The sequence below is a fragment of the Mustela nigripes genome, chromosome 13 (assembly GCF_022355385.1).
Source record: "Mustela nigripes isolate SB6536 chromosome 13, MUSNIG.SB6536, whole genome shotgun sequence".
NCBI classification, from domain to species: Eukaryota; Metazoa; Chordata; class Mammalia; order Carnivora; family Mustelidae; genus Mustela; species Mustela nigripes.
In genome coordinates, this window is record NC_081569.1 from 131,102,687 (window position 1) to 131,126,037 (window position 23,351).

General features: G+C 42.0%; 2 protein-coding genes across 5 annotated transcripts in view; one reads left to right on the top strand and one right to left on the bottom strand.

The window, feature by feature from the left end:
- The first annotated feature begins 2 nt into the window (after positions 1 to 2).
- On the top strand, positions 3 to 22,625 carry ALDH6A1 (aldehyde dehydrogenase 6 family member A1). The gene is made up of 12 exons (XM_059373766.1): positions 3 to 165; positions 8,058 to 8,114; positions 9,098 to 9,172; positions 9,351 to 9,512; positions 9,725 to 9,803; positions 10,223 to 10,525; positions 12,971 to 13,092; positions 15,493 to 15,682; positions 15,891 to 16,072; positions 17,442 to 17,621; positions 17,889 to 17,987; positions 21,113 to 22,625. The coding sequence occupies exons 1-12, from the start codon at positions 115 to 117 to the stop codon at positions 21,215 to 21,217; spliced, it is 1,605 nt and encodes a 534-aa protein (XP_059229749.1). The 5' UTR covers positions 3 to 114; the 3' UTR covers positions 21,218 to 22,625.
- Positions 17,994 to 23,351, bottom strand: part of BBOF1 (basal body orientation factor 1) — a 39,403-nt gene continuing 34,045 nt past the window's right edge. For all 4 annotated transcript variants that reach the window (XM_059373770.1, XM_059373768.1, XM_059373769.1 and 1 more), the window contains one exon: positions 17,994 to 18,122. In XM_059373770.1, the coding sequence (XP_059229753.1) occupies positions 18,098 to 18,122 (25 nt within the window). In that variant the 3' untranslated portion in view covers positions 17,994 to 18,097. The remainder of the gene's footprint in view (positions 18,123 to 23,351) is intronic.

The window sequence follows — 23,351 nt, forward strand, 5'->3', positions numbered from 1 at the left end:
TACCAATGAGGTGGTGCGGCAGGATTGGGGGGGCTAGGCCTGGCGGCGGTAGAGCTTCTAGGGAGTCACCCGCAGTAGGGGTACGTAGAGGAGGACAAGAGGCGGCTCAGGACCATGGCGGCGGCGGCGGTGGCAGCGGCGGCAATGCGGGCCCGGATCCTGCAGGCGAGTGAGGGTGGTACCGAGGGATCGCGAAGCTAGGAGTTGCGTCCTTTCCATCCCCTCTGAGCCAAAAAACCCTTTTTAGCCGACCTTCCTGTTCCCACCAGACCCGTGCGGCCCGGTCCCACCCCTTTACTTACTCTGCGCCCTCGTTGGGTGCTGGACTGTCACCCCTGGCCCGCTGCCTTTTTCCTCTGGGAGGTTCTCCTTCTCTAGCTCTGGCCCACTCTCCTCCCCCAGCCCTCCCAGTCCCTGCAGTCAATCACCCTTGCTGTCACCCCTCGCGGTCCCCTCTCACCTCTGTGCCAGTCACCTCTCTCACACCAGAAATTCCCTTTCCTGGTCACCTTTGTTAGAGCTCTCTTTCTCCTGCCCAGAGCTACCAGATTGTTCCCTTCCCCCCACGCTACTTCACTGTCTAAAAATCCATGGTGAAGGAAGGAAGCGCACGAGGGGGAGGGTCAATGAATGAACTTTGAATCTCCTTCTAGAAAGCTTACACCAGGTTTTCCCCCAAAGCAGCAGTCTGCTGAGCTGTTTTCCCTAGCTGTGTCTCTGCATTTTCCACAGGCTGTAGACTGTCCCTTTTCTTGCCAAGACTTTCAGTTAGACTTTCTAGCAAAGTTTCAGGATTCGGTTGGTGGTAAATAAGGACACATAGTTATGCTACCAGTATGTCCCAAGCACATGCCAGGAACTAAACGTCTCTTTAAAAAAAAAAAAAAAAAATGGTAGAACACGAGGTGAGCTAGATTATTTAAGCATATGCCTTCAGCTCAAGTCATGGTCCCAGGGTTGTGGGATCCAGTCCTGCATCACGCTCCTTGCTCAGCGGGGAGCCTGCTTCTCCCTCTAAATGCTGCTCCCCCTGCTTGTGCTCAGTCTCTCTCTCTATCTCTCTGACAAATAAATAAAATCTTAAAAAAAAAAAAAAAGAAAGAAAGAAAGAAAATGAGGTGATTAACATCTCTACAACAGGTAATAGAAAATAAACAGGAAGTGTCAATTCCAAGCTAACCCAAAGTCAGCTCCTGGTGTATCAGCACTCATCAGAGGCCCATGGTGGGTATTGGGTCCCTTCTGAAGCTGGCCTAAGGAGAGGTGGTAGAGCTACAGGAGCTACATGCCTGAAGCCTGTGGTTTCTAACTCTGTTCATAGCCCTTCCCCAGTTTTAACTGCCTAGCAAGGACTTAGACGGTGTGATTTCCTGCGGGAAACATTCTCCAACCTACAAGAAACAACATTGCCCTTCTTACTTGTTACAGCCATCCTGGAAACTTCTTCCTCTATATTGCTGGACCTTTAGATAATATTAGTACTTACCAGGTTGCAGTGAATTCTACTGCAGAAACTTACATTTGTAAGATTCTTAGCAAAGTCAGCAAAGTTTCATATTTAAATGCTATTTAATGGGACAGTGTGGAGCATGGGCTGGAAGAGTTTGTCAGATAATCTGGCTGTTTCTTGCTGTGATCCTAGTTCTATTTTTCTATTATCTTTTTTTTTAGTAATAGGGATACAAAGTTCCCACCCTGTGTTTTCCATTACCAACTTAAGCTTGAAGCCCTTTACTAAAACTAACCTTTTTTCCTTTGCCTCCCCACCTTTATTGAGTCACTGATCCTTAAGAAGGTATTTTTCCCTGAGATACCTGAGGGGCTCAGTCCATTAAGAATCCAGATCATTTTGGCTCAGGGTTGAGGGGTGGAAGCTCTGCGCTGGGGGTGGAGCCTGCTTAAGGTTCTCTCCCACTCCCCCTCCTTCTCCCTATCTTTAAAAAAAAAAAGGTATTTTGTCCTTTAAATCAAGGAGAAGAGTCTTCCTTCCTATGTACTTTATTGTGGAAATAGACACTATTTTCTGATTCATTTGAAGAAACTTCTGAGTTGACCTGGAAAAGAACAGAAATAGTAATCCTTAGCCACAGAGGAGTAACTGTAACGTCAAACTTTGATAAGGGGTGCCTGGGTGGCTCAGTCATTAAGCGTCTGCCTTCAGCTCAGGTCATGATCCCACGAGTCCCACATGGGACTCAGCTGGAAGCCTGCTTTTCACTCTCCCACTCCCCCTGCTTGTGTTCCCTCTCTCATTCTTTCTTTCTGTCCAATAAGTAGAATCTTTAAAAAAAAAAAAAAGAAAGAAAGAAAAAAACTTTGATAAAGAGTGTTCTAGATTCTGGCAGTCATGAATTTCACAGGATCATCAAAAGGATCTGTAAAGGAAAGAGTTCGGGTTTTCAGTGATTTTAAGGACATTTGGTCCTTTATGTTCAATGACTAAACTTAAAACTTTTTTACTTTATGGTGGTATGAAAGCAACACGTAACTGTATTTGGAATTTTGAGTTTTTGTGCTCCCCCATCCCCCAGTGAAATGCAGTATGATACTCTTGAGGGATGCTGGGCCTCAGCAGGGAGTCACAGCTCACCATCAGCCAAGTGATCACAAGGTTAAACAACCGATACACTTAATAACCATTCTGTACTCATACAACCATTCTATTTTTCACTTTCAGAACTGTATTCAGTTGATTACATTAGCTGTTCAACACTTTATTATAAAATAGTCTTTGTGTTAGTTGATTTTGCCCAACTTCGGCTAATGTACGTGTCCTGAGCACATTTAAAGTAGGGTAGGCTAGGCGATGGTGTTTGGTAGGTTAGTTATATTAAATACATTTGCAACTTACAGTGGGTTTATCACTCGCATTGAGAGATAAGAAAACCAGTCTTAAAGAGACACAGGACTGGTCTTCAGTGATTTGGTTTAAAGAGTACAGGGTTTACAATCATACTTGCATTCTTTCCAAACTCCACCTTTTTTTTTTTTTTTTTAAGATTTATTTATTTCAGGGAGAGAAAAAGAGAGCCTGATCAGGGGGAGCGGCAGAGGGAGAGAGAGAATCTCAAGTGGACTCCACACTGAGCTTGGAGACTGACGCAGAGCTCAATCTCACAACCGTGAGATCATGACCTGAGCTGAAACCAAGAGTAGATCGCTCACCCAAATGTGCCACCCAGGCACCACCTAGCTCCACCACTTTCTATTTTTAAGAAAATTTGTGAAGACTGGAATTCATGAGTATAATAAAGTCAATTACCTGACAGTTAAGGTAATCCAGGTTCTCCCAAATAGTGACTGATGGGGCTGAGAATTCAGGACTTGGTATCTCTTTTTGTGTCAAGTACTGTCCCCAGGCTTTGGGAAAAGGAGAGGTAAGTGCAACTCTCACTGAAGGCTCCTCTGTCATAATGAATGATGAGTGCAAACAGCGGGATACGGCAGGGCTGTAGGGAAACTATCCCAAACTCAATGTGTACATTTCAGGAAAAGATTCCAGAAGGCATTTGCTTCAGGTTTGAGTTTCGCAAGACTAGCAGACCTTCAGCTAAAGGGAAAAGGGAGTGCTTGATGAAGGAGGAAGTAGTAAGAGAGGAAGAATTTTGGTGTGACTGATTGAAGGACAGTTTCTTTAGCAACAGTGCTAGTGAGTGTTTCGTGGGAAATGAAGATAGGAGATCCAACTTTCAAAAACTATATGCTAATGTTTTATTATGCCAGATGCAGTGCCTTTTATGCCCTCTTGATGGCAGGGAGACTGCGTGCAAATGAAAAAATAAAATTAAGTGGCCCAAAATGCCCAAGTTGGCTGATCTGTACATTTCCTGCTCTGTAAGAGAGTAAACATGAAACATAATTAATAGCAAATGATTGCTTGGTGAATACTCATTCTTTCATTCTGCAAAAATATTACTGAATGCTTACTCAATTCCAGGAATGGGGCCCAGGGTAGAGAACACGGCCATCTAGTGATCTGAGAGGAGAGAGACTTAATAATTAAACTATTATTCTACAATGTGGTATAAGAAATAGAGGAATTTAGGTGTTCTATGAGCACTATAACCAGGTGCTTGACCTAGATTTGAGATTTTGACTTAAAAGCTTCTGACTCGGCTCCTTCTCCCTCACTCTCAGAAGTTATCCTTGTTTTTCCCACTTCAGAAGCAACAGAAACCATCAGTTGAGAATTTTCTCAGCTTCTTACTAGCAAACATATGAAACTGACCTGCACTGATGCCCAAAGTGATGGCTACATATGGAGCCAAGGAGTAGGAGTGAGCCAAGCAGATGGGATGAAACAATTGCAGGCAGGAAGGGGCAGCATGTGCACAGGCAGAGAGAGCACAAAACGTGTTCCAGATGCCTACCGCATAGGCACGAGGAGGACGTGGCCAGCTATGAAACTAGATTAGTAAAGATGCTGTGTGAAGTCTTGTAAGCAGCATCAAGATTAGTTTTTAAGAACAGAGGAAAGCCATTGGAGCTCTTTAAACAAGGGATTAATCTGCCCAGATTTGTGTTTTAGAAAACCCCTCTAGCCGTGGGTTGGGAAACCAGATTCAGAGTGCACAAAAGTGGGGCACCTGGGTGGCTCAGTGGGCTGGGCCTCTGCCTTCAGCTCAGATCATGATCTCGGGGTCCTAGGATCGAACCCTGCATCGTGTTCTCTCTGCTCGACAGGGAGCCTGCTTCCCTCTCTCTCTCTGCCTACTTGTGTTCTCTGTCAAATAAATAAATAAACTCTTAAAAAAGAAATAAGAGTGGAGCCAGAAAATCTGCTAGGAAACAGTTACTGAAGTCCAGGAGAGAGACGATGATGATAGAGACTGTGGTGATGGCAGTAGGGGTAGAGAAAAAGGGCTGGGTTCAAAGGACTACTACGAGGGCAGATTGCCAGGACTTGTTTGATTCAGTGTGGAGAGAGGGAGGGAGGAGTTGGGGTGATGATGTTCAGCTTTTCTTCTTGGGTATCTAGGTGAATAGTGGCCCCCTTCTCTGAAGTGGGATAGAAGCAGGGCAGCTTGGTGAGAGAAAGGTTAAGTTCAGCTTTTTCTTTTCTTTTTGGTTAAAGATTTATTTATTTATTTGACAGACAGAGAATACAAGTAGGCAGAGGGGCAGGCAGAGAGAGAGGGGGAAGCAGGCTTCCTGCCGAACAGAGAGCCCAATGCGGCACTCGATCCCAGGACCCTGAGATCACGACCTGAGCCGAAGGCAGAGGCTGAACCCACTGAGCCACCCAGGCGCCCCAAGTTCAGCTTTCTCATTGTGCACCTAAGTAACATCCATGTAGAGGCGTGATGAGGACACTTAGGTGGGTATTACCTGAAGAGGAAGAGCTGTCTGAGAACTACAGATTTGGACTCCATCAGCATCTAGAGCCCCAAGCCACAGGAGTTGAGGAAGTCATCCAAGGAGAATGTCCAGAATGAGGAGACAAGAAGGCCTAGGACCAATTCTTGAGGAATTTAATTAGTTAGTGGCCAGATAGCAGAGGATGAGTCCGCAAAGAAGACAGAGAAGTGGCAGAAGAGATTTCAGGACATCCCTGAAGACGAGTGAAATGGGCACAAAAAAAGTCCAGTACAGGAGGACCGGGAAGCACCATGGGATGTAGGAAATCACTGTTTAGTCATGAAGGCTGGAGTAGATTGAAGGGTTCGTGGGAAATGAGGAAATAAGGTCATTAGCAAAGAGAATCCTTGCTGTTGGATGGCGAGAGGTTTAAGTTTCAGGAAAGGATAACTGAAGTGTCTGCGGTGCGCGTTAGAGCACAGGCCGAGATGGCCCGCGGTTGGAGGAGAGGAACCGTGTCAGTCAGTCCATAGGTAATGGTTGTGTACTTCTGTGCACAACACACAAGTCACTTAATCCTCACAGAGCTTGCTAGCTGACTGCTCCCTTCTAAGAGGAAGGGAGGGGAAAATGATAGGTATAAGTCAGTTTTATAGATTGGCTAGTGAGAAGTTGACACTCTCATCTGTTGGTTTCTGTTCCCTCTGAAGGAGGAAGAACAAAGGTCAGCTCCTGAGAGTGGGGGGAAGCCGCAGGGTTGGAAGCTTTGAGAGAAGAAGGTTTGAAATAGCAGGGAGTGAGATAAGGCAGTGAGATAAGCTTTTAAGTAGCCGGGAGTAAGAGCAAACAAGTGGCCGGGAGATAGAGATGGCAGAGATGGCAAGGATATAGGAGACCACAGCAAGGAGATAAGAGAAGTTTCGAAATAACAAGGGATGAGAGCAAAAAGTGTAAGAATAACGCTGAATGAATGAGCACCGACAACTTGGCTGTTTTCCATATCGGGACAGTCTTGGTCACAGTAACTGTAAAGTAGGTGGCTAAGACAGATGCAGTGCCTACCTTTGTGAAACTTCAGCCTTTTGGGCAACAGACAAGTACCCAGGCAATTAAAACACAGACAGATAAACCTGATGGGGGAAGTACTGGCTGCTAGGGGCAGTCAGCCACACAGTGGACCTTTCCTTTGTTCTGTAGATACTTATTAAACACCTGCTAGGTACCAGGTACCACGTTGGTGTTGGGAATATGGCTATAAGACACGGTGGACTCCAGAAGAGTGTTGATTTAGTCTGAAATAGTTTTTGTGAGGAATGGGAGAGAAGTAGATGAGGCATTTGGAAGAACTGTTTGCTGGCCCAAAGGACGTGCATCCTTTCCCCTGGACAGTACTGCAGGAACACAAATTCTTCCACTTCAGATAGCCCTAAACTCTTTGGTTAACATGTCTATCTTCAGACAAAATAAAAGATTTTGTCAAAATAAAGTTTTCCCTTATATCCCATTCCAGGTGTTTCAGTTTTCTCACTTTGACTTGAATATTTCTTAAATCAACTTTTATAGAATATATACATTGAGGAGTTATTTTATTGTAACTGGCTCCTCCCCCCTCCAACTGGATTATATCCTATTCAGTGTTTCCTATACGTCACATTCTTTTCCTACATATGGCATTTTTTAAAACTGCTTTCTTAAAATAAAATCGACATAAATCATACATATTTAAAGTATACCATTTGATAAGTCTTATATTTATATACACCTGTGAAAACACCATCACAATCAAGATAGGGGGCCTATCCATAATCCCCAAAATATTCCCTCTTCCCCCTTCTTCTGCATTTCTGCCATCATCCCCAGGCAGCCACTGATCTGCTTTCCAACACTATGTTTGCATTTTTTAGTTTTAAATAAATGGAATCATACACTGTGTACTGTTCTATGTATAATTGTTTACAGTATAATTTACAGTATAATTGTTACAGTTATCCATGTTACTGCCTGTGTAATGGTTCCTTTTCCTTGCTGAGTACTATTCCAGTATATGGCTATACCTCATTAGTTTCCCTGTCCCAGCCAATGGCAGACATTTGGGTCATTGCTGAGTTTTGGGCTATTACAAAGCTGCTATGAGCATTTGTGTTCAGGTATTTATATGGGCTTATTATCCTTACATTTGACACTTAGTTATATACTACCTGACATTTAACACCTATTGTATCAGATACCATCGAAGAGTTTTCATATTAAGATTTGTGGTGACTACCATTTCCAGGCCAAAAATTAGGAAAATATGGCCTTAAAAAAAGTATTTTATATTATGATTTATATTATGGTTTCTTATTTTCTTATAGTTTGCTGTACCTCATAGTCTGGTATCTTTTCTCTTCAAAGACTCTGTGACCCTGGGGCACCTGGTGGCTCAGTGGGTTAAAGCCTCTGCCTTCAGCTACGGTCATGATCTCAGGGTCCTGGGATCGAGCCCCACATTGGGCTCTCTGCTCAGCAGGGAGCCTGCTTCTTCCTCTCTCTCTACCTGCCTCTCTGCCTACTTCTAATCGCTGTCTGTCAAATAAATAAGATCTTTTTTTAAAAAAAGGCTCTGTGCCCCTTAAGAGTAAACACCAAGTCCTTTTCCATATACCCACAGCAACTGGTGTAATGTTAAGTATATGGTAGCCATTTGCTACTATATATACAATAATTTTCTGCTCTTGTTTATCAAAATAATCTTTTTTTTTTTTTTTTTTACCCCTCAGGTCTCTTCCAAAGTGAATTCCACTTGGTATCCAGCATCCTCCTTCTCTTCATCAGTGGTAAGTTTATTTGGCACTAAAGTTGGACTTCTGAGAAGCAATACGGTTTAATTTGGGGGTATTCCCATTTACCTTCTTAACATAATTGTGATCAGAATGTATGTGAAATTTTGTCTTGGTTTTCTTACCTAATGTTATGTTATTATATGTCATAAACATTTTCAGTGTTGCAAAATGCTCTTTACAGTTACGATTTTAATGGCTGCATAATAGTCTATCAAATATATATAGCCAAAATTAACTAAAAATGTTCCCATCTAACACCTAGATTGATTCGGTTTTTCAATATTAAAAACCCAACATTTACTTACATAGTTTTTTCCTTCTTTTAGATTATTTCCCTTCTGAGGTAAGATTATTGTGTCAAAAAATACAGACATTTTCGTAGCTTCTAGAGGTTTTATTGATCCTGTCAGGTAGCTGTTCTCTTTACAATCTTTTAAAAATTATTTTTATAGAACTGTCAACCATTTGTAGTACCTAAAATTAATAAATAAGGATAGGTACTTAAAGTCCTTTCTGTTTAGAAACATATACTGTAAGTAACACTGTAATCCATCAACCTTTTTTGGTCCACAGCCCCCTCTGAAAATTTAATATAAGCAAGCTACTTCTCAGAAGAACTACACATAAAAATACTTTTTTAAAAATCTTTTGATGATAAAGGCCATTCCTGCTCATGGTGGCCAACAAGTCGTACTAGCTAATCTTTGTTAACACAGAAACTACTACTTTTTTAGTAGAAGCCTCACAGTGACGTCAGGTTCCACATTGTGCATTAGTAGGGAATTTTCTTTTCTTAGATCACAATATTGAGAGGCTCAGCCACATGTTAATGAACAATACAGACAAATATCTCTTTCCTAGTGGTCACATTTCGAGAGAACAGAAGATTCACCTGCCAACCCTGAGTTCCTTCCTCTTTGTGAAGGGGAGAGAAGCAATGAACTAATACAAGGTTTTGTGGGGTTCTTATTTTCCAGCCAACTGTAAAGCTCTTCATTGATGGGAAATTTGTTGAATCCAAAAGTGACAAATGGATTGACATCCACAACCCAGTAAGCAAAGCTGCCTTGGGATTTTAAGCCGGCTAGCCTAGAATTCTGGGAATGTGGTGGGAAATGAGGGGCCTGGGTGTCTGTCCTATGAAGAACGTAGTGGCTGCTGCTGTGACTAGACGAAAAATGCAGAAGACGAGGCAGGGGCAAAAGGTGATGTATTGCTTTTCCCCATCAGGCCACCAATGAGGTCATTGGTCAGGTTCCTGAGGCTACCAAGGCTGAAATGGATGCAGCTGTTGCTTCCTGCAAACGTGCTTTTCCTGCATGGGCAGACACTTCAGTGTTAAGCCGCCAGCAGGTCCTACTCCGCTATCAACAGCTCATTAAAGAAAACTTGGTAAGAAATCAGAATGGTATTATTTTCCAACCTTTTGCCTAGGATACTTGTCACACCCACAGAAGGCGGTGGACAGGGCAATCCAGAAAGACACAGATCATGGCTTCCTCCCTGGTACTGCTTCACCCCCAGTTTTGTTCTTCCTTGGCTACCTAGGAACTACAGGGAAGCACATCCTTGCATTGGTTTCTATCTATATGTATTTTCTCTAGAAAGAAATTGCCAAGTTAATCACACTGGAACAAGGGAAGACCCTCGCTGATGCTGAAGGAGACGTATTCCGAGGCCTTCGTAAGCTGGGAGTCCCTCTTGGGGGAGTTCAGGAACTCCTTGGGAAAGAGCAAAGAAAGATGGGAAACAAAGATCTCAGAATGGGAGGTTACTTCTTCTCTATGTAGATTTTGCTACCCCATGATATCTTTTTTAATGCTTGTGGAAAATGGCAGTACTTCCCAGGTACATAGGAGATCGGTTTCCTTCATTTATCTTACTTGATCTTCCAGCAGGTGAATGCATGTCTCTCTCTTTTTTTCTCCCCCTCCTTTGGAGAATCTCATTTTGCACATCCCCTTCACGTGGAAGGGCCACTCAGTGTTTCTTCCCTGTGCCATCAGCCTGAGCCATTCTCTAGCCTTAGGGATGACTAGAGCCCGACATAGCTAGGTCGTGCACAGTGGAGAGCTGGTGGCCTGACTGCTTCTCTGCTCCAGAGGTGGTCGAGCATGCCTGCAGTGTGACATCCCTCCTGCTGGGGGAGACCATGCCATCCATCACCAAAGATATGGACCTTTATTCCTACCGTCTGCCTCTGGGGGTATGTGCAGGCATCACTCCGTTCAACTTTCCCGCCATGATCCCCCTTTGGATGTTTCCCATGGCCATGGTGTGTGGAAACACCTTCCTATTGAAACCATCAGAGCGAGTTCCCGGAGCAAGCATGCTTCTTGCTAAGTTGCTCCAGGACTCTGGTGCCCCAGACGGAACACTGAACATCATCCACGGACAACATGAAGGTGACTGCCCTTCTCTGTATGTGGTACTTAATCTGGCTGTCAAAAAAATCAAGGTGTTGGGGGTGAAGGTTGAGTGGTTTTAGGATGAGGAACTGAGGGAGAAAGGGATTTACTAAAAGTAACCTCCATTTCGGAGGTAATGTTTATGGGTACATCTGTGTGCTCAGGTAAACTAACTGGGGAATAACGATGCTTCTTGTCCTACAGAATAGATTGAGACAAAGAAGTAGGGATTAGGGGAAGACACAGATAAAAGAGAAAGTTTCCTCTTCAGTACTGAGGGAGTTTATAGATCTCCCAGAGACTGAAGACATTCTAATTCACATAGTAATAGCGAACACTTAAAAAGCACTTCTAGCTTCTGCCTTCGGCTTGGGTCATGATCCTGGGGTCCTGGGATCAAGCCCGACATCAGACTCTCTGCTCAGCAGGGAGCCTGCTTCCTCCTCTCTCTCTCTCTGCCTGCCACTCTGCCTACTTGTGACCTCTGTCTGTCAAATAAATAAAGTCTTTTTTTTTTTTTTAAGATTTTATTTATTTATTTGAGGGGTGCCTGGGTGGCTCAGTGGGTTGAGACCTCTGCTTTCGGCTCGGGTCATGATCCCAGGGTTCTGGGATCGAGCCCTGCATCGGGCTCTCTGCTCAGCAGGCAGGGAGCCTGCTTTCCTTCCTCTCTCTCTGCCTGCTTCTCTGCCTACTTGTGATCTCTGCCTGTCAAATAAATTTAAAAAAAAAAAAAAGATTTTATTTATTTGAGAGAGAAAGAGAGAATGCACACAAGCAGAGGATAGGGCAGAGGGAGAGGCAGGCTCCTTACTGAGCAGGAGCCTGATGCGGGACTAGATCCAAGGACCCTGAGATCATTACCTGAGCTGAAGGCAGATGCTTAATGACTGAGCCACCCAGTCATCCCAATAAATAAAGTCTTAAAAAAAAAAAAAAAAAGCATTTCTGTGTTTCAGGCACTGTTTCTAGGGCCTTTCAAATATTATCTTTATAACAATCCTCCAAGGTAAGTACTGTTGTTTTTCCATTTTATAGATAAGAAAACCAAGGCATAATGAAATTAAGTAATTTTCCCAAAGTCACACTGCTAGAAACTACCAAAGCCAGAATGTCAGTACCCAGAAAAGCTGACTCTGGTTTTTACTTTTAAATACTATGTTATATTGCTGTTCATGTGAGGGTACAAGAGTATTTGAGAGTCCCAGTAAATAGGGGCAGTTAAAATAACACATTCTTGGGCGCCTGGGTGGCTCAGTGGGTTAAAGCCTCTGCCTTCGGCTCATGTCATGGTCCCAGGGTCCTGGGATCGAGTCCCACATCGGGCTCTCTGCTCAGTGAGGAGCCTGCTTCCTCTTCTCTCTCTCTCTCTCTCTCTCTGCCTGCCTCTCTGCAAACTTGTGATCTCTGTCTGTCAAATAAATAAATAAAATATTTTTTAAAAAATCACATTCTTGATAAAAGGAAGAGTTGAGCATTAAAAGCCTGGTATTTTGGAGGAGAACAGGAGTTGCAGCCTTCAGAATTAGAAGAAATAGCAAGTGAGAAAAACAATGAAAGGGAAGAGGCAAAATAGAATTAGTAGTTTAAAAATTTAAGAGATGGAGGTGCCTGGGTGGCTTAGTCAGTTAAGTGTCTTGACTGTTGTTGTTGTTGGTTTTTTTAGATGTATTTACTAGAGAGGGAGAGAGAGAGCAAGCATAAGGAGGAGGGGCAGGAAGAGAGAATCTCAAGCACACTCCATGCCTGATGCTGGGCTTAATTTCACAACCCTGAGGCTGGGGGTTGAGGACCTCAGGTTGAGGACCTGCGCCAAAGCCAAGAGTCAGAGGCTTAACCGACTATGCCACTGGCTTGCCCCCAGCCTCGCCCCCAACTCTTGGTTTTGGCTCAGGTCATGATCTCAGGGTCCTGAGATGGAGTCCTGTGCTGGGCTTCATGCTCTTCAGGGAGTCTGCTTGGGGTTCTTTCCCCCTCTCTCCCTCTTCTTTGACCCTCCTCCACTTGCTCATCCACATGCACGCACATGTGCACAGACTCTCCCTCTCTCTCTCAAATAAAATAATCTTAAAAAAAAAAAATGAGGGGCGCCTGGGTGGCTCAGTGGTTTGGGCTGCTGCCTTCGGCTTGGGTCATGATCTCAGGGTCCTGGGATCGAGCCCCGCATCGGGCTCTCTGCTCCGCAGGAAGCCTGCTTCCCTCTCTCTCTCTCTCTCTCTCTGCCTGCCTCTCTGCCTACTTGTGATCTCTGTCTGTCAAATAAATAAATAAAATCTTTAAAAAAAAAAAATTTAAGAGATGAAAAGAACTTCAATTTGGAAGTCTAGGATAGAAAAGTATGGAAACTTCTCATTCACAGCAGTGGGTAAGGGGAAATTTGCCATGTTGAGAAACCCATAGCCATTTGTTCCTTTGTGGTAATTATTTCTTTTCTTCTTAAAGCTGTAAACTTTATTTGTGATCATCCGGATATCAAAGCAATCAGCTTTGTGGGATCCAACCAGGCAGGAGAGTACATCTTCGAGAGAGGGTCAAGACATGGCAAGAGAGTTCAAGCCAATATGGTAACTTTCTATTCCTTTTCCTCCTAAATCTGTTATATGTATTAAAATTACCTACGAACAGCCCTTCAACAGAGGGGCTACTATGCTGCTCTAATGCCAGTGTGTCTTTTTTTCCATTTCATCCTGGATGTCTTCCCTCTAGCCATGAACCTTGCGATGAGTTTTATGCTAAGTCGCTTTAATTACCTTTTTATCTTATACACCTAATCTTGGTTTAAAAAAAAAAAAAGGCACCTTTCTCGCTAAGAATGTTATACAAATGTTATACAAATTCTTTGGGCTTTTGCAGTAAAAGCTAGCTTCTGGTTCTGGTCCTGTATCTTTCTTCATACCATGCTTTGTAGCCCTTTATCCTTCATTCCTCTCAAGGCATATCCTAACTACTATAAGGTCAAAGATGTGCTTTCCCTAAGAGTCCAAGCTATTTAAGGTACTGGGAAGAGCCAAATATCCCTGTATGTGAGTGCGGTTTACCTGGTCGCATAGTTTTGCTGTTCTCTTACTGGCTCCTTGCCTAATACATAGTAATTCTTTGATACTGAATATAAAGTCCAGTGGCCACTTTCTCACCCTTTAGTTAGTGTTAGTTAGTGTTGCCTACACATAGGCTTAGAAATTGTTCTGATAGGCCTGCATGCTTCTTGTTGTGGCTGAATGTCTTTTGGCCAATTCAACTTAAGTCCCTCCCACTTTACTCCATCATACTCACTGGGTGTATTCTGTGTAACAGACATGGTATCTATCCATGCACTCCATTGTAGTTGTACAGTAGTCCCTCTTCATCTGTGGGGGATACCTTTCAAGACCCCCAGTGGATCCCTGAAACTTTGGGTAGTACTAAACTCCATGTATGCTGTATTTTTGCCCATATATACATATGTATGATATACTTTATGAATTAGGCACAGTAAAAGAATAGTAACTAATAATAAAATAGATCAATTTTACCAAATCACTATAACAATATGACCTCTCTTTCAAAATATCTTATTATACTTAACTCACCCTTCTGATGACAACATGAGATGATAAAATGCCTCCCTTAGGACATGAAGTGAGGTGAATGATGTGGGTGTTAAGACATAGCTTTAGGAGGGACGCCTGGGTGGCTCAGTTGGTTGGACGACTGCCTTCGGCTCAGGTCATGATCCTGGATTCCTGGGATCGAGTCCCGCATCGGGCTCCCAGCTCCACGGGGAGTCTGCTTCTCCCTCTGACCTTCTCCTCGCTCATGCTCTCTCTCGCTGTCTCTCTCTCAAATAAATAAATAAAATATTAAAAAAATAAATAAAAAAAAAAAGACATAGCTTTAGGGGACGCCTGGGTGGCTCAGTTGGTTAAGTGGCTGCCTTCGGCTCAGGTCATGATCCCTTGTCCCACATCGGGATCCTTGCTCCACAGGGAGCCTGCTTCTCCCTCTGCCACTCTGTCTGCCTGTGCGCTCTCTCTCTCTCTCACAAATAAATAAAATCTTTAAAAAAAAATAAAAGACATAGCTTTAGGAGGAATATCTGCTTCTGGGCCTCAGTTGACCTCAGGGGACTGAAACTGGAAAGTGAAACTATGGATAATGGGCGGACTGCTGTATCTGGAAACCTATGTATGGAAATGGCCATGCTTTCCTACATAGCTGTGTATCATGAGGCTGAGTATCTAAAAGCAAGCCAATTTGGGGAACCTCTCTCCAGAAATGGTGTATCAAGAGGTCCACCTAGTTTGCCTGTCAGCTAGACACTGACATTATTACTGGCAGCTCTTTATTTATATTGCTATTCATATAACTGGAAATCCCAGCAGACAATAAATTGTTTCCTATCTAACTTAGAAAAAAAGAGAGGAGTTCTTGGTGCCCGGATGCAGTATTTAGCCTGTCAGTTTGACTGTGATTATGTGGCTGGAGGTTTTGTTTTATTTTGGTTTTTTTGGTAATGGTTTTGATCTAAATAAACACACCACTTTATCAGCTAAGAAAGTAGAAAAAAAAAAAGTAACTTGGAGACTTTCTCTGTGCTACCACAACTTCAGCAGTATCGAAATGATAATAAATTTAGCCTCAAAGCAACAAAGTGTAAATTCTCCCTATTTTTAAATTCTCATTTGAAATCTCAGATTCTGGGCGCCTGGGTGGCTCAGTGGGTTAAGCCGCTGCCTTCGGCTCAGGTCATGATCTCAGGGTCCTGGGATCGAGTCCCGCGTCGGGCTCTCTGCTCAGCAGGGAGCCTGCTTCCTCCTCTTTCTCTCTCTCTCTCTGCCTGCCTCTCTGCCTGCTTGTGATCTCTCTCTGTCAAATAAATAAATCTTTAAAAAAAAAAAAAAAAGAAATCTCAGATTCTTTGCTTAATTTCTTAGCCTCATTATATTTTCCCAAGGAAGATTCATCTACTTTCTGTATTTCCTTAGGGAGCCAAGAACCATGGGGTAGTCATGCCAGATGCCAATAAGGAAAATACCCTGAACCAGCTGGTTGGGGCAGCATTTGGAGCTGCTGGTCAGCGCTGCATGGCTCTTTCCACAGCGATCCTTGTGGGAGAAGCTAAGAGGTGGCTGCCAGAGCTGGTGGAGCGTGCCAAAAACTTGAGAGTCAATGCGGGTAATCAGTTATCTGCCTAGCTCCTTTAGGCTTTGCATCTGTGGCACTAAGCACTTGGTTTTAGCATTGGTCTTGACTGATGGGAGTAATCACATCTACTCTTTAACCATTGCCTCTCTTTATATTGTACTTGCCATTTGGATTCATCTTTAGTTAACAGTCATAATTTGTGATAATGAAGACTAAATGTTTTTGTGTTGGTTTGCAGGAGACCAGCCTGGAGCTGATCTTGGCCCTCTGATCACCCCCCAGGCCAAAGAGCGAGTCTGTAATCTGATTGACAGTGGAACAAAGGAGGGAGCTTCTATCCTTCTTGACGGTCGAAAAATTAAAGTCAAGGGCTATGAAAATGGCAACTTTGTTGGACCAACCATTATCTCAAATGTCAAGGTGAACAACTCTGGATTATTTATCTCACAAACATGAGCACTAAAGGCACCTTAGAAGCAATGGAACCCTGTCCTTCCAATTTATGAAGGAAGGCATTTAATAACAGACCTCGACCCTTGACAGGATTCCTCAGTTATTTTATCTAGAGTCTGAATGAGTCTCCTATCCTGACTCCCCACCTCCTTCCACTATGCTAGCGATTGGCAAACTTTCCATAAAAGGCTAGATGTTAAGTCTTTTTGGTTTTGCAAGGATAGACAGTCTCTGTTACAACTACTCGCTCTTGACATTTTAGTGCAAAAGCATAATAACATGGTGTGGCTGTGTTCCAATAAACCTTTATTATGGACAATGGAATTTTAATTTCAAATAATTTTTCATGTCGTGATTGATTTCTTTTGCAGCCATTTAAAAAATACAGAAGCCATTCTTAGCTTGTGAGCTGTACAGAAACAAACAGCAAGCCACATTCAGCCCATAGGCCATATTTTGCCAACCCTATCTTACATTTTTTACATATTAATGCGAGTTTTTTCTTCCCACTCCTCGTTATCTAGCTTATAGCTCTTGCAGTGTCTCCATCAGTATAACCACCACTCAGTATTTATTGAGTACCTTCTCTGTGCTGCCTCTTCACCAGAAAGATACGAAAGAAAAAGAATGACTCTCAGTTTTTATTTATCTTAACCCTGCAAGTCTCTCAGCTAAAATTAATGACTAAATCTTTGGAAATTCCTATGTCCCCACTAATCCTATTATAATCCTGAATAATTAAGAGTTGAATATAAGTGTAGTAGAAATCATGAAGTCTCTTGTCACAGAACCATAGGGGGGAAAATCCACTTATTAGCCACAAACACAGCTAACTGCAAGCAGTAAAGGATGTTTTGAATGTTTAGTGTGACCTGATACCGAGTTATAATTGCACAGACTCATTTGGGAGGCAAAGGAATGAATGAGAATGAATTATGTTACGGAAAACTTAGCACAGGTTTTCTTTAAACAGAAACACCTTCCTGTGGTATTTCCAATATATATTTGATTTATAAAAAATGAATTTTCATGTAACTTTTCAGTAACATAACAATTGTATAAACAGGTTAAGAGGAAATTAGTGATGGGTCATGGGACCTAAAACTATGGTGCTTAAAAGATGGGAGTGAAATTGTTGTTAATGGGAGTTTCAGGTCATTTATACAATTGGAAGCTTGGAAGTTGGAACACAGCAAAGATGGACTTTTTTTTTTAAAGGTGGTTTACAATGGAGAGAGGTTCCTAGCATGAAAGCTGTCCATGTAAGCAGTGGGTAATAAAGTAACAGATAAGCATCAAGTACTGACTTCTTTTCTGGATGTATCACTCCTGACAGCCAACAATGACCTGTTACAAAGAGGAAATTTTTGGTCCAGTTCTTGTAGTTCTGGAGACAGACACTTTGGATGAAGCCATCAAGATAGTAAATGACAATCCATATGGAAATGGAACTGCCATCTTCACTACCAATGGAGCCACTGCTCGGAAATATTCCCACCTGGTGGACGTTGGACAGGTTTGTGTACAGGATTTTTAGGAGATTCTTGGAGCCGTATACTGTTTCCTATCTAAGGGAGATGGTGAAGTGATTGGTCGCTGCCCCTCTGATTTCCCATAATGCCCCATTTCTTCCTCAGGAACCAAAGTTTGTGCATGGGATGCAGGAGAGCGTAAAAGTTGGGATATTTGGAATTGGTCTCTGTGATGTCAGGCATTTGTGCTTCTAGATGGAGAGTTCCTTTGTTTGAGTCCTTTTATTTGACGTGGATTTGTTCTGCTTTAGGTGGGGGTGAATGTCCCTATTCCGGTGCCTTTGCCAATGTTCTCATTCACCGGCTCTCGATCTTCCTTCAGGGGAGACACCAATTTCTATGGCAAACAGGTAACTGTAAGAAAATGTTTTTTCCTCTAAGAAAGTTTCTTGAACATATTCAGGAACAAGGATTCTGCAGGGAAGGGCCTGCCAGTAGCTTTTGTGGGGTCATACGTTGTTCAGCAGGGCTTGTCAGGAGGTCCCCTAGAAAAGATTTAAAAGGTAACAAAATTTTACCAAAGCTGCCCCTTCCTGAATAACTCAAGGCAGCAAAGTTTTGAAGCAAGAGCAAGAGGAAGTCTAAGCCTTTATGTGTATCCTTTCTTCTGCCTGAGATCCTCTCCTGCTGCCTCCCCTCTTTCATCTAACTCTTAATCTGTCTTGTCTAAGTTTAAAGCATGGACTCCTCCAGAAAATCACCTCTGACTCCACCCTGCCTTCCTCAGTGCTGGGTTGGGTACACCTTCATGTGTTCCCATTGCATTCTCCTGTATGTTACTCATTTACAAAAATTTTACTGAGCACCTTCTTTGTACCAAACCCTATTCTAGGCACTAAACTACATCGCTGAACAAGGAGAATAAAGCAGATCTGGAACTGAATGGCCTGGTTTCAAACTCATCCAGTTGCTAACTGTGTGACTTTGGGCAATACCCTGTGTCTCAAGTTTCTTATCTATAAAATAGATATAACATATCTATATCTCTCTCTATATATATATATTTTATAGAATATATAGATATATTCTATAAAATAGAATAACAATAGTACCTGTAATTCATAAGGTCAGGAAGATTAAATCATCCCTATTATCACATCCTTCAGCAGCTACGTATTTCCTAAAGCAGAGGCACAGCAGGTTCACATAGTAGCAGAAATGGGCTGGGGTACAGAGAGTGAATGAGGACGACAGTGGTAAAGAGGGAAAGTCCTGTCGGGCTGTGTAAGCCACAATGAGAAGTCTTCATCCCACCGTAATTATTATTTACTTCTTAACTGCGGTACCTGGCAAAGAGCAAGTGCTCAAATATGTGTCGAACAAATTGGCTGGTGGAACTTCTTTGTCGCCCCAGAGTGATGCAGCCATTTTGGAACCTTCAGTAATTAAACCATGTTTCCTATACACGTCTCTTTCGTAGTTCAATAAAAGAATGAACAGTGCGTATCGCATAGCAGAATGTTAAGAAGATGTTTTGGGGGACGCCTGGGTGGCTCAGTTGGTTAAGCAGCTGCCTTCGGCTCAGGTCATGATCCCAGCATCCTGGGATCGAGTCCCACATCGGGCTCCTTGCTCCGCAGGGAGCCTGCTTCTCCCTCTGACTCTGCCTTCCACTCTGTCTGCCTGTGCTCGCTCTCGCTTGCTCTCTCTCTGACAAATAAATAAATAAAATCTTTAAAAAAAAAGAAGATGTTTTGGTATTTATAGAGGCAGCTTATTCAGTTCGTGCATTAGTCACAGGTTTGGTAGAATTGGCTAGTTTGATACTATTAACAAAAATTTCTTTCGAGGGAAGCAGAGTAAAACTCTTTTTTTCCTCCCCGTCTTGGTTTAATTACTGTAACTCATCCTGGTAAGTGAGGTTTCTTAAAGGAAAAGACTGACCCCATACACAGTTTGAAGTCTTAAATTCTTAGGAAATCAAACTGCTATTTTGCATCCTGGAAAGAAGACTTGAAAGATTATAATCTCTGAAATTTTTAAAAATATATTAACATGGCCCAGATTTTGTCAAATAATTCTAAAAGAGTATTTTATTTTTTTATTTTTTTTTATTTTTAAAGATTTTATTTATTTATTTGACAGAGAGAGATCACAAGTAGGCAGAGAGGCAGGCAGAGAGAGAGAGGAGGAAGCAGGCTCCCTGCTGAGCAGAGAGCCCGATGCGGGACTCGATCCCAGGACCCTGAGATCATGACCTGAGCAGAAGGCAGCGGCTTAACCCACTGAGCCACCCAGGCGCCCCTAAAAGAGTATTTTAATTAAGCTAGTGTATTTTTTTCCTAACAGTATCTTCTAGCTTGCTAGTATTTTTTTAGGACTTCATTTATTTAATTATTTGAGAGGCATAGGGGAAGAGCAGAGGGGTAGGGAAAGTGACAAGCAGACTCTGCTCCGAGTGTAGAGCCCCATGAAGGGCCCCATGTAGGGCTCAATCTCACAACCCTGATATCATGACCTGAGCCAAAGCACATCAGATGCTTAACTGACTGAGCTACCCAGGTGCCTTTAGTTTGTTAGTATATTTTGTGTCAGATCTGAACAGTCTATTCTTTTTTGCTCAAGCCTATTCTTAAAAAATAAACTATATATATAATCTGAAATATGCTAAATCTTTCAAAAAGATTTTATTATTTGACAGAGACACAGCGAGAGAGGGAACACAAGCAGGGAGAGTGGGAGAGAGAGAAGAAGCAGGCTTCCTGCTGATCAGGGAGCCTGATGTGGGGCTCCATCCCAGGACCTGGGATCATGACCTGAGCCAAAAACAGATGCTTAACGACTGAGCCACCCAGGCACTCCAAATGTGCTGATTTTTTTTGGTACCCATTATAGGTGAATTAGAAGTGACTATGTGTAATATCAGACATTTTACTTTAGATTTGTACGATATTATGGATTTTACTACATCTGTAGAGAGCTATTTATCACTGACATTTGTCAGAAACGGCCTAATATGTATCTCATGCCTTCATGCCTTTTTCTTCTTCTCAGGAAGGAGAGAAAAACTAATAGCAGTTACTTCGCTACAATGTTTGTAGGTCCTTTCGTTTTCCCCTCACAGCAGTGCTGTGCTGGGCAGTAAGTCACGGCAAGGCCCAGAGTTACATGGCAGTCAATAAGGAGAGGCAGGATTTGAGCCATGACCCAAGACCTCAGCACATGATACTCAGCCGGAGGAACAGAATGTACGTCAAGTTTAACAGATTACATTGTTCGGTTTTGTCATTTAGATCCTCTTGAGTAGTTTCAACATGAGAGCTAAGGTTTGACTATTTACTATATGGGAGATATTATGCTAAATGTTTTAAATTATCTTGTGAACAATAGGTTGGATTTTGGTTGCACTAATTCCTCAAATGGGAACGTGAGTAGCACTTCATACCACCTCCTTCAAAAGTTGATTGAAAGAGAAATATGAAACCCCCAGGAATATATGTCAACTTTTTTTTTTTCTCCCCTTTGTTCTCTTCAGGGCATCCAATTCTACACACAGCTAAAGACCATCACTTCTCAGTGGAAAGAAGAAGATGCTACTCTTTCCTCGCCTGCCGTAGTCATGCCTACCATGGGCCATTAGAAACAAGTCTGTTCCTGAGTAATCTCCCTGTATTCTTGACCAACTTCATTTGCCAACTTTGCTCAAATCAGATCCCTAGGACTGGAATACCTGGTAACTAAAGTCTTTCTCAAGTCCATTAGCCCCTGTCAGGTTGCTCTAGGGAGATTCCTAGTATAACTCTGAAACCAGATTTTCAATTGGCTTTTCTTCAGTTTTTGAGATAACTGATTTAACTGTGAAATGCTTATATGGAATGAGAACTGAGACCTACTTTCTAGATGCTCTCCCCTTTTCTGATGACTCGAAGGGAAGATGAGTGTATATAAAGATCTTCTAATAACTAGAAGAGGACCTCTTGGATGGGGAAATAAGACAGAGATAATTCACCCTTTGGTTGATCCTCAAACACAGCCCTATATAAATGGCAGTAGGGGAGACCCCTCTGCCAGGCTTTCTTGAGCCTCTCATTTATCCCACACTACACAGGACGTACTCTATTTCTACTTATCCCACAGTTGTGACAACTGCTTTCTTTTCTGCGGAATGCCACTTTGTCCTAGTGACTCATGACCACTCATTCTATCATTGTCACTGTTCCTGCTTCTTAAAATCACTTCTCAAGGATACCTCAGTATGCACTGGCACTGGATAAATCAGCTTTTTGTTGGGTATACCAATTGTTCAATTTTAGATTTGGTTTCAAGAGTCATTAATGTTTCAGCCATTAATTCAGATGCAAATCAAGTTTCATTTTTAGAAAACTATTTCAAAAGTTTTTTAGGCTCAGAAATCAAGGAATATTCTAGCCATCAAAGTGTGCAAGACTTTTGCCTTAAGTAAGTATAGCCAGATATTACTTGCCGAATTTTTTATGTTGTTCTTTCTTCTTGCCTGCATTTCTCATTAGTTATCATTTTTAACGAAAGAACTCTTAATGTAGAGTAATTGACTGGGGCCTAAGAAATTCCAAGGCTCTTTATGACATGAAATAGTAAAAAAAGAAGTGCTTCAATGAATTATTTTGCTACCATTAATTCAAGTGTCTTTATGCTTTTTGTTTCTTTTGATATAGCTAAACTTTAAGTCCAAACAGATGAGCCAAAAAAAACATAGATTCCCAGTTGAATCAATCTTTTCCGATACAGTTTTTAGCCAGTGAACTAGGGGAAGGCTCCTGGCTCTGAGAAAATAATCTCTGGTCTCAGCCAGATGACATAGGTCATTTATTTTTCTGCTTCCTCATTAGTCACTTGGGTAATGTTAATCTGCCCCGTGGCAGTGATTTGGTGAATTAAGGACAGTAAAAACTTGGAAAACATTTGTGCATTCAGTGAATTTTAAGCTTATCACTACCACTACAGAATAGAATGTCAGAATCTTCATTTAAGGTGATTGGAACTTTAATAAAATACATTTATGACCCTTATGGGGTTGTTGTTGTTTTTTTGGATTTGCCTTCCTAAAATGAGACAATAGAAATATCTAATTTGATAATAAAATACCCCTTTTTAATCTCTGCTTATCACAGCTGCAACTGATAGATATTTAATCCAGTCCAACAACTGCAAGCTGGGTTGAATGAAAGTCATACTGTCTAAATTCCAAGTGGAATTAAATATAATCCCAGAGATTCCTAAGTTTTCCTTATATTTAAGGGAAATCACTTTTTTAAAATAATGACTCATCAGAATTATGTTGCTCTAATTGGAATCAACTCATTTGGCTATTTGCTACTTAGAAGAGTTTCTTGTTACTTAGATAGAAAAAAATCTGCAGTTATATTCATGCTAGTAGCAGCTTCAAAATTTAATATTTTCATTTTGCTCTGATGTGGCCTCATTTGAAATTTCTGAGATCCTATGTTGTACTAATTGATTATAAATAACAAATTACAAATAAAAAGCTCCTAAAAAGAAAACCTGGCTTTTTTTTTTTTTTTTTTAAATAATGCCTTTCCTAATACTGCCTTTGTTCCTATCTTGTAGGGACTCAGACTTCCCAGCTCTATTCAAAGCCAATAGTTAGGTGGTCATTATGTTTATTCTGACATAAAAGATAGTACATACTTTGGCTAGCCTGTATATTTCACAAAGCAATTGATAGGTTTTTCACATTTACCAAAAGAGGCACAAATGTGCATTTGCATTAAGTA